The 11142-nt window shown below is 40.7% G+C and overlaps 1 protein-coding gene across 1 annotated transcript; it reads right to left on the bottom strand.

Moving 5' to 3' along the window:
- Nucleotides 1–5111: 5111 nt before the first annotated feature.
- On the bottom strand, nucleotides 5112–7138 carry LOC124707892 (histone deacetylase 2-like). Its single transcript, XM_047239585.1, has 7 exons — nucleotides 7108–7138; nucleotides 6962–7008; nucleotides 6513–6557; nucleotides 6364–6414; nucleotides 5754–5840; nucleotides 5309–5396; nucleotides 5112–5206 (listed from the first exon to the last, which is right to left on the bottom strand). Exons 1-7 carry the CDS (start codon nucleotides 7136–7138, stop codon nucleotides 5112–5114), a joined length of 444 nt encoding a protein of 147 aa, XP_047095541.1.
- Between the last annotated feature and the right edge of the window lie 4004 nt (nucleotides 7139–11142).

Raw genomic sequence — 11142 nt, 5'->3', positions numbered from 1 at the left:
TTAGTTCCGGAAAACGCATAATAATGACATAAAGTATGCATAAAACATGTAGATATCATCAATAATGTGGCATGGAACATAAGAAATTATCGATACGTCAGAGACGTATCACGGCTCTGGAAGGTTTCTCATACCGTGGCTTTTTTCGTATCGAAGATTTAGGTCAGGGACCTTTAAATAGGTGAAGAGGCGGAGTCGGAAGGGTTACGGGGGCGCCATACAATAGGGGGCGCCCCCCCTTGGGCCGCGCCGCCCTACTGTCTGGTGGCCCTGTGGCTCTCCTCTGGTCCCTCCCGGGTGTTCTGGAAGCTTCGTGGAATTCTAAGATGTTGGGCGTTGATTTCGTCCGATTCCGAGAATATTTCCTTACTAGGATTTCTGAAACCAAAAACAACAGAAAACAGGAACTGGTACTTCGGCATCTCGTCAATAGGTTAGTTCCGGAAAATGCATAATAATGACATATAATGTGTATAAAACATGTGAGTATCATCATAAAAGTAGCATGGAACATAAGAAATTATAGATACGTTTGAGACGTATCAACGGCGAGGAAGTCGAACAACCTGCACCTGGTCGTCCACGACAACTGAACCGCAACGCTCGCCCACCTCCACGGCTGGTACGTGATGATGATCATGTTGCTAAACCGAAACTGAATATTACGCCATTTGAGGGTAGATATAATCCTGATGCATATCCTACATGGGAATTAGAGGTAGAACAACGCTTTGCATGTTTAAAATACGCTGATCACTTGCGTGTTAGTGCTGCTACTTGTGAATTCAAAGATTTTGCTTCTATTTGGTGGTCTGAATATTGTAGAGCACATCCAGCAAATATTTCTACTACTTGGGTTGGTTTAAAACTTGCTATGCGTACTCGTTTTGTTCCTCCACATTATCAACGTGATTTGCTGAAAAAATTGTCTCGCTTAGAACAAGGAAAAAATTCTGTAGAAGACTATTATCAAGAATTGCAAACTGGCATGATTCGTCGTGGTATTGTAGAGGATAATGAGGCTATGCTTGTACGTTTCTTTGGTGGTTTGAATAAAGCGATTCAGCATATTTTAGATTATAAGGAGTACAACACTATTACTCGCTTGTTTCATCTTGCTTGCAAAGCTGAACGTGAAGTGCAGGATCGTCAACCACCATGGAGAAGAGCTAATGTTTCTGCAGGTCGTACATCGTCGTGGTCTCCGCGACAATCAGCGCCACCATCTCGTGGGACTGCACCAGCACCTACTACCTCCAAGTACACCGCGCCTGCATCACGAGCACCACCTGCTGCGGCTCCACCACCATCTGTTGGTCCTCCTCGGAGTTCATCTTCCATGGCCTCCACGGGGAAGACGCGCGACATTCAATGTCGCAAATGCTTGGGATTTGGTCACATAGAGAGAGAATGCAGAACCAAGCGTGTGATGTTGGTGCGTGAAGATGGAGAGTATGATTCTGCAAGTGACTTTGATTAAGATACATTGGACCTTATTGATGCACGTGATGGTGCCAATTCTGATTCTGAGAGAGAGATCGAGGTAATGGAAGCTGACACTGCTGATCAGTACATGAGCTTAGTTGCACAGCGTGTGTTGAGCGTGCAATTGAGCAAAGCTGAGCATGATCAACGCCACAATGTGTTCCAAACATGAGGCGTTGTGAAAGAGCGAGCTATACGGATCATCATTGATGGAGGGAGTTGCAATAATCTGGCTAGCATTGACATGGTGGAGATGCTTTCTCTCCCTACAAGACAGCGCACACATCCATACTACATTCAATGGTTTGAGAGCTCTCGGAAGCTCAAGGTAACAAGAACTACACGTGTGCATTTTACTATTGGTACATATTCTGATTTTGTTGATTGTGATGTTGTACCTATGCAAGCTTGTTCTTTGTTACTTGGTAGGCCTTGGCAATTTGATAGAGAATCTGTTCATAATGGCAGAACTAATCAGTATTCTCTTATGCATGATGGAAATAAAATTGGTCTCAAACCTATGACTCCTGAACAAATAGTAAAAGATGATCTTGCTAGAGCTAGTAGAGTAAAAAAGGAGGAGAAACATAAGAGTGAAAATCAGATTGTTGCTGCAGATTTTGTACCACATAAGACTAATACTAAATCTGATTCGAACCATGCTACTGAAATTCGTTTGAAAAATCCTTGTTTGCTTGCTAGCGAATCTGATATTGTTGAACTTGATGTGAACACTACTCAATGCTATGCTATCATTTGCACAGAAGTTCTGTTTTCATTTGAGGATATGCCTCCTTCTTTGCCACCTGCGGTTGCTAACCTTTTGCAGTTCATTGATGTGTTCCCACAAGATGTTCCCCCTGGACTACCACCTATTCGTGGCATAGAACACCAAATTGACTTGATTCCAGGAGCTTCACTGTCCAACCGTGCACCATATCATAAAAATCCTGAGGACACGAAAGAGATTCAGCGACAAATTCAGGTTCTCCAAGATAAAGGTTACATTCGTGAGTCTCTTAGTCCATGTGTTGTTCCTATTATCTTGGTACCTAAGAAAGATGGTTCTTCACGCATGTGTACTGATTGTAGAGTTTTTAATAATATTACCATTCGATACCGTCATCCTATATCTCGTTTAGATGATATGCTTGATGAATTGAGTGGTTCTATTATGTTCTCTAAAGTTGATTTGCGTAGTGGTTACCACCAGATTCGTATGCAATTAGGAGATGAATGGAAAACAGCGTTTAAAACTAAGTTCGGCTTATATGAGTGGTTAGTAATGCCTTTTGGTCTAACTAATGCACCTAGTACTTTCATGAGACTGATGAACAAAGTTTTACGTGCTTTTATTGGACGTTTTGTGGTGGTATACTTTGATGATATTCTGATTTATAGCAAATCTTTGGAGGATCATTTGGATCATTTACGTGCTGTTTTCAATGCTTTACGCAATGCACGTTTGTATGGTAATCTTGAGAAGTGCACCTTTTGCACCAATCGAGTTGCGTTTCTTGGCTATGTTGTTACTGCGCAGGGAATTGAAGTTGATCCAGCCAAGATTGAGGCAATTGAGAGTTGGCCGCAGCCAAAGATGGTCACACAAGTGAGGAGTTTTATTGGCCTCGCTGGTTTCTATAGGCGCTTTGTGAAAGATTTTGGATCCATTGCTGCGCCGCTGAATGAGCTTACAAAGAAGGATGTGCCCTTTGAATGGGGCGATGCACAACAAGAAGCCTTCATGATTCTGAAAGATAAGTTAACACATGCTCCATTACTCCAACTTCCTGATTTCAATAAGACTTTTGAGCTTGAATGTGATGCTAGTGGAATTGGTTTGGGAGGTGTGTTATTACAAGAGGGCAAACCTATTGCGTATTTTAGTGAAAAATTGAGTGGGCCTAGTCTGAACTATTCTACTTATGATAAAGAATTATATGCGCTGGTTCGGATATTAGAAACTTGGCAACATTATTTATGGCCTAAAGAATTTGTTATACATTCCGATCATGAATCTTTGAAGCATATTCGTAGTCAAGCTAAGTTGAATCGTCGCCATGCAAAGTGGGTTGAATTTATTGAGTCTTTTCCTTATGTTATCAAACACAAAAAGGGTAAATATAATGTTATTGCTGATGCTTTGTCGGGCCGAATCTCTGAAATGTATTCACAAAAAGGACTACACGAGATCTGTAGAGAATCTAGCGCCGAATCTCTGAAATGTATTCACAAAAAGGACTACACGAGATCTGTAGAGAATCTAGCGAGCCACTGGTTCCTCAGATCAAAACTGCAGGTCAAATTGGTTTTCATTTGAAAATTAGGCATAGCTCACACGTTGTTTGAATTGGTTTCTGAAGACATGAGTACTCAACTGACCAATTAGGCCCTAATTGATTGCCTTGTCAGCTACACTTACACACGTATTACCTCGTCAACTGTCTTATCATTCCAGTAGCACTCAACCATCCGTTACATCTGCCCAAATTTCTTGATGTTCTTTTCCACACTGTCAACGACAAGTACAGTGTTGGAGCAGAAGTTCCAACAACCTGGCATGCATGGGTGGAATTGGAAAGCACCCCGGTCAAAGTACTTGCACATGAAGCTTAACTAAAGTGTTGCATACCATTCAAATGTTTGCTGCAGGAGGCTGGCTACGTGGTGGAGGAGGCATGGCTGAAGGAAGCTCTCACGAAGGTGGTCGAGGACGCCACAATGGCGACGGCGGCGCCGCCAGGGTCGCTGTAGGCCAGGTCCCATGGCGCGGAACCAAAGCTTCTGAATAGGATATCAGTTTTGACCATATCAGGATGGCGAGAAGGAGGCAGGAATGGGACTCTGTTTCGTGGCAATGGCGGCGTCTCTGTTTTTCTTTCTCTAGTCTATTCTGTATCACGACTGAAGAGATATCATGGCATATGTCTATGTAGTTCTGGGATTCGTTAGAAGTATAGCCTAGTCTTCTCCATGGTAGTTTACCTGCTTGTCTATGTAGCTCCAACTTTGACATGAAATGAATCTGTTCTGCCGAGGAAAGGTCCAGTCATTGTAGAATTTTGTTAAAATAATCTGCACCATATTCACGCACTGGATAATAAAGCACAGTTCAGAACCAAGCTGGTGACTGGTCTGTTCGAACCATCAGCGTCTTTCCAGCAAAAGCTGTTACGATTCTAAAAAGGAAGGAGCCAAAATTCTGAATTCCATGAATTACCAGCAAGCCGGCAACGGAAGCCAACAAAAAATGATCTTCGAAACTACCAGGAAAAGCTGCCGGGACAAAACAGCATATTATGTCTTTCTTGATCACCTTCAAGATCTATACAGTACAAAACGGTATATTTAGTGGCTCCAAGGCAAAATTATTAACCAAATCCCATATAGTTTGTCAGTGGAGATGGCCTAATGGGGATCCACTAGGATCTCCAAGTGTTCTCTCTTGTCATGATCACCCTCTCTATGCTTCCATGTTGCTTACTCTTCTCGGAAACAAAGGCCTTATGACATATATACAAGGTGACAAAACTTTTTTGTAAAACATACATGCTAATTACAAGATATATACATCCAGTAAATGTGTCCTTAAGGTTGAACACTCTAGCAGACTGGCAGCTGTTCCTTTAGCCTAGCTGGTTACCTAGTTGTATCAAGTTCTTCTGTGAGAGATTGGTAATCGAATCTGCAATTACTCGTGCACTCGACTTCATGTAGCCGCCTGAGAAGGGGGTGGAACAGTGCATGATGTGATATTAGTCGTTGATGTATGCGAATATGCAGGGTAGCAGCAAAAACACAAATTATAGGAGAAGTGGTTCACCTGATGTCAGCATGAGAAGGGGAATGTTTTGCTCTTTTGCAAACCTGAACACCTTCTCATCTCTAATCACCCCACCTTCATGACTTATCTGAAATTTTGGGGGAAAACATGTCAGATTCAGCAGCATCGACCCAACTGGTGCAAGGGACTCAAGCAAAACAAAGGCAATATGCCTTAAATAAACTAGTGTTCATAATACTTTAGCGCACAATTAGTTTCCAATTTTCTGGCGTGGAATTACAGCCAAAAAAAGTCTAGTTTAGGCGGAGAGCTGTTGGACTACTCTAAGTCTTGGTTGCCATTTATGGTTAAGATTCTGTACAATGATGCCATCAAGAAACTTTTTGCATTTTGCACCGTTGCAGAATACATTATGCACATGCGAAGTTATTTATTCATGGGTCTAATCTTTGTGAAAAAAATATAGAGTTGATTAGAAAAGTACATTCAAGTTCCCCAATGGATCACCATCCAGGATGTCTGTTCCAGCATTATAAACAATCAACTGGGGCTGAAATCTACTTTGTGCGACCTGCAAACGGCATGATCCAAGAGGAACTGTAAATAGCAAGTCTCAGAACAAGAAATGAAATCATAAATATAAAATAAGAGTGAATGGTTAAAAGTGCAACAAGTCTGCCAAACAGGGGGAACAAGTACACTGCAAAGTGCATTAAGTTGGAAAGTTGGATTACAATAACAGATTAAAAAAAAAGTATTGTAGTACCATTGTGTATGACCATGTCATCAGAAAGTAACATGAGAAATTATGTTGCTCAAGTGCCAACCCATTTAGAACATATTATTTCCCATCTCAAACCTCTGTTTCTGTTGAATGTGACGCAAATAACTTAGTCAACACTATGCTCTTCACCTCACAATCTAAAATAGTATATAAAAATCACCATTATGTCCACTTTACTGTGATCCTAGAATATTGCAAAATATGGCACATAAGATAGCATGTTTCTCCTAACAATTCTCCTTAGCCATTGCACACAGGATAATTTCATTTATAATGCAAAATTTGCAAGCACCCCATCTGTAGCAGATACCTTGAGAGCCTTGTCAAGCTGATCCAAGTAATCATGTGTTTTTGTCCCACTCTAAAATGCACAATCACATAATGCACTCAATTCTTATTTGAATTACATGAAAAGAAACAAAAGAATAAATAACCAACAGCTTGCAAGATGTAACTTACAACTAAGTCGACTTTTTGATCAATATGCCGCTTAGTAGCGTGGTCCTAAAAACAAGTTATGTCAGTTTATATATAACATCAGAAACATTATATGCATCCAAAAAACGGAATGACAGTAGACAGGGACTGAACTTAAATTTGGTGACACAGACTAAGCATTGGACAGTGGGTGGTCAAGATTTCATAGCAATAAAACATTACAAATAATTTTAGCATCCACAGCAGGACTGTTGTTCTTTCTTTTTTGTTGCATCATTCTTTGGATGTTATCTTACAAAGCATGATGCAAGATATAAGTTTCTGGGGTTGAGAACAAAACTTATTGTCAACACCATGACATGGAAAAATATTCTAGACAAGTAACCTCTACACCAGAAGCAGTTCTGAACCATCAAAAAGAAGCTTGAATTTCCACAGTTGTAACTAGAATTCTAGACAGTGGTGTTTACGAAGGGATAAATTCCAGCATTGTACATGTCCAAAATGTAAAACCTTTCTGCAAGCGAAAAATTGAGATCACCGTGTCATCATAGAGAACATAAAATGCAAAGAAGAACGCAATAGAGGGCAGTCGAGGAGAAAGAATCGCTTTCACTCCAGTCCAGTCCTTCGGCCGCCGCCTCCATGGCGACCTCGAGGCCCCGGAGCCGGGCGGTCCCCCTCCTTCCGCTCCTCCTCGCCCCGCTCATCTACTCTGGTACGACCTCGCGGCGCCTTCCTCCTCTCGATTTCCGGCACACATTGCGCGGTTTGTTGCCCTCCTGACGATCCAATCTGTGTCCGTCCTTGCAGTTTCCAGGACGCGGTTGAGCTGGGCGCCGGAGCAGGGCCTCAACCTGCCCCATCCTGCCGCTACGAAGCGCCCCGATGTCCTCGTGTTCGGTCCGGCCGCCGGCCAGGGCCGCCCCGATCGCATCCAGTGCCAAGGTTTTCTCCTTTAGCTTCGGTGTAGTCCCATCAGTTTCTCGCATTGTGAATTGTTTTTTTCGAAATGGGGGTATACTCCGGCTTCTGTATCATGATGATGCACACGGCCTTTTACTAAAGTCCATGTAATAAAGTTTTACAACTCACGCAGCATGAAGGATTGATACAAAAATCATCCGTCGAAAAAATAACATACTAAGATGATACTCAACATATCCTTCTAGTATGTCGCCAACCAGCCTGGCACACGATATCCTGAGCGACCATCAGGAGACATGTGCATCCAGTAACCATAGCATCCCGTTGTCCCTCCGGAGAAAGCAGAGCCCAAAGCTAAACCCAATAGGAAACCATATGGATAACCTGCAAGAAATGAAAAGAGGGTTTTTTTATTAAAAATTGTATCGTTCCTGGTCCTCCAGATAGACCAACATAAAGCAGAAACCCCAATACGGATATACGCTTTAGATTGTCTATCTACTCCATTTAACCAATTACCAAACATATTAGTAATATTGGTGGGAGGTGGAAGATCATAGGTAAAATTAACCGTACGCCATAAGAGTTTAGCTAAAGGACATTCAATAAAAAGGTGTTGGATAGTCTCCTGTTCCCCACAGAAAACACATTTTGTACACCCATTCCAATGATGTTTAGCTAGGTTGTCCTTAGTTAATAACACCTTATTACTTAAGAACCACATAAAAATCTTAATTTTTAGCGGAATTTTAACTTTCCACAGATATTTTCTTAGAAAGGGGGTATGGTCACACATAAGGTCTTCATACATCGACTTCACTGTAAACTGACCATTTGGTGTCAATTCCCAAATAAAACGATCTCCCTCATTATTCAAATTTACGGCCATTAATTTCCTACATAATTGCAACCACAAATTCCATTTATTACCACTAGTCATTAACCCGTGCACCAGCACGGGCTAGCCAAGATTATAAGTTTTGCTACATATAATGGAATATTTTCATGGTAAATTTGTTTTAGGTATTGATTGTTTAATTCGCAAATATGTATATTTGTTGGCTACATCGATATTAAACCTCAATACTCGAAAAAAAAAACACCTCCTTTAACTCGGTATAACTTGTGCAAGTGTAAATATGCATCATGGGTTGTTCGGGTTTTATAACTCATTCAAATATTTTTAAATTTTTTTGAAAATATTTAAGTATCTTTAAAAACTGTGAATGTGCATCTGTTATTCATTTGGGCAAAGAGTTCGTATTTTAAATTTAATTTGCATAAAATTTACATGTTCATTGGAAAGAAAATTACATGTAACATATTAACTACATATTCCCAATGTGTACATGCACGGACTCATGATATTCATATCACCTCACCTCTCTTTATATAGATATACACATAATAAACCACTTTCTCCATTAGTACATCCGTTCCTATCACTTTTTTAGATGTCCGCAATATAACTGTTGGATCTGCTGTGCACAGAGTTGTCGAGACGATATGGCAAGGAGATTGATGGAGCAGCAATCGCAGTGGGGGTCGTTGAGAAGCACCTCGCCGACGTCGATGCTAAATGCGTACTGATAGGGGCATGGTCGTGGAGGGTTGTCTATTGCCCTTCTCTTCCTCCCGGTCAGTGCCAACCGTCTTCACCAGTTCACCTTCACTGTATAAAATCCAAAAGAAAACACAAAATACCAATTTTGTTCCATATAGTAATGAACTGTAAAAATGTGTTGGGACTTGCCGAAGAAAATATATTATGTTCTGCATTCCTCTGCTCCACAAAGACCTTGTTAGCGGTCACATTTTTCTGTCTTCTCTACAAAGAAAGAAAATTTTAAAATATGCAGCAATATTTCATATCACGTAGGCCATATCTCGGTCGACGCCGTGCACCCCTACAAAGATTCCGTTGTATTTCTCTTGCTTCAGTATTTTCGAATTTATTAATTGAAGCTGCAGTGTAATGTAACACTGGGATGCCAAACTAAATTAATCAACAACCTGACTCCTTAATTTTTCACATTTATGAATAATATTGAGCAACAACAGCTAGCAAAATCATCAGTGTTCTGCTAGAGTACTGCTTAAAGCAGATGAACAAATTTCAGTAGTGCAATAATCTTCTAAACAGATTTATAGCATGCATGTTCGTTCTATAATTTGGTACAAAATCGTCCATATATGCTCAGCTAGTATTATTTAAGCTTAAGCACTGTAAGAAACACAATGGAATCTGACTCGCGCTCACCTTTTCTGAACATGGCGTTGCTCTTTTTCAGATTCATCAATATTATTGATATACCGATGTAAAAATGTAACCATGTAGGTCCACAGATATATCTAATTAGGTAGGAAACCACACGAAAATTATCTTTAAAAACTGTACATAGAGTAAAAATGAAATAATATAATGTCTTCTGCACTAAAGGATTTCCTTATACACGATACTTTTGGGGAAATCATTTCATTATATTCATTACCTTCACGTGGACTGCATCTAGGTATAGTTATTTACACAAAGTTTCACTGAATCTGTAGTATTCGATTTGCAATGCTATATTAGCTCTTCAACTATGCAAGGAATAAACTTTTCTCATTCACGCTAACTTCATTAATCCTCACTCCCTTACCAGGCGATGTGGTCCCCGGAGACGCGCAATCTCAGCTGTACGTCTTAACCTCCGTAACATCCGGTCACTTTCTTCTCTAAATTAATCTGCAATATGCCGGTGCAATGCTATACACGAGTTCCAAATCTGCACATGAAGGAATTTTGTTTTTGCTCATTCATATTAATTTCATTAAAACCCACTATGTTACCTGTTCTTGATGACACATGTTCTCGTAATATTGTTGGATACTGAAAGGAGATGCCGCAGCCGTGTAGCTCGCAGCTGTCTTGGCTGCTGCTGCACCGGCCACTACCTGTTAATTCATTAATCGACACTCCGTTGCATGTTGATGATCAACGTTCTTGTAAACTTATCTGATGCAGCAAGGTGACACTGCAACCGGAGCTGTGCAGGTTGCAGCTATCTTGCTTCGGCACCGTGGCCGCTGCCTGCTTTCACCGTGCAGCAAGTCTCAATGGCCGCCTTCCCAGCATCACCGAACATTAGGGAGCCATCTAGGATTAGGGATATGCACACACGCGCACATGTCAAGTTGGATCGATGGAGGAGTTTGGGAGGGTGACGTTTCTTTTGCATTGCTTAATTTAAAAAAAAAACTAATGGAATAGTAGGTTGCTAAGGATGCGTCAACTTTATCCCACAACTGTAGATAAGTAAAGGGAAATCGGAAGTTTAATTTTTCAAGTTGTTGAGGATTAACATGGATCCTTAACTGTTGTGTCCAATACTCTGGGCAGACGTATATAGGTTGGACTCTACGAACCTAAGTTTTCAGCTTTGCAATCCCGTGTAGGACACAACCATTATGTGAAGCCTCGTGGTTGTAAAAAAACAGATATGTGGAGCCTCGTGTTAGCTTTATTGGATTTTCCACGATCAGCCATGTTCGGTTGCTCATATATGTTACGTATTATAATTAAACAACGTGTCAATGTAACACATGTGTGACATAATAAATTATGACTTTCTCGGTTAATCATAGCCGTAAATTTTAGATCTAATTGTCTTAATTATTCTAATGATGTGGATTAATGTGGTGTCTCGTATGGGGCCTCTAATTAGTAAATATAAGATTTAAC

This window comes from Lolium rigidum, chromosome 4 (assembly GCF_022539505.1).
Source record: "Lolium rigidum isolate FL_2022 chromosome 4, APGP_CSIRO_Lrig_0.1, whole genome shotgun sequence".
In the NCBI taxonomy this organism is placed as follows: domain Eukaryota; kingdom Viridiplantae; phylum Streptophyta; class Magnoliopsida; order Poales; family Poaceae; genus Lolium; species Lolium rigidum.
Note: the sequence above shows the minus strand (reverse complement) of the source record. Positions and strands in the feature narration are given on the sequence as shown.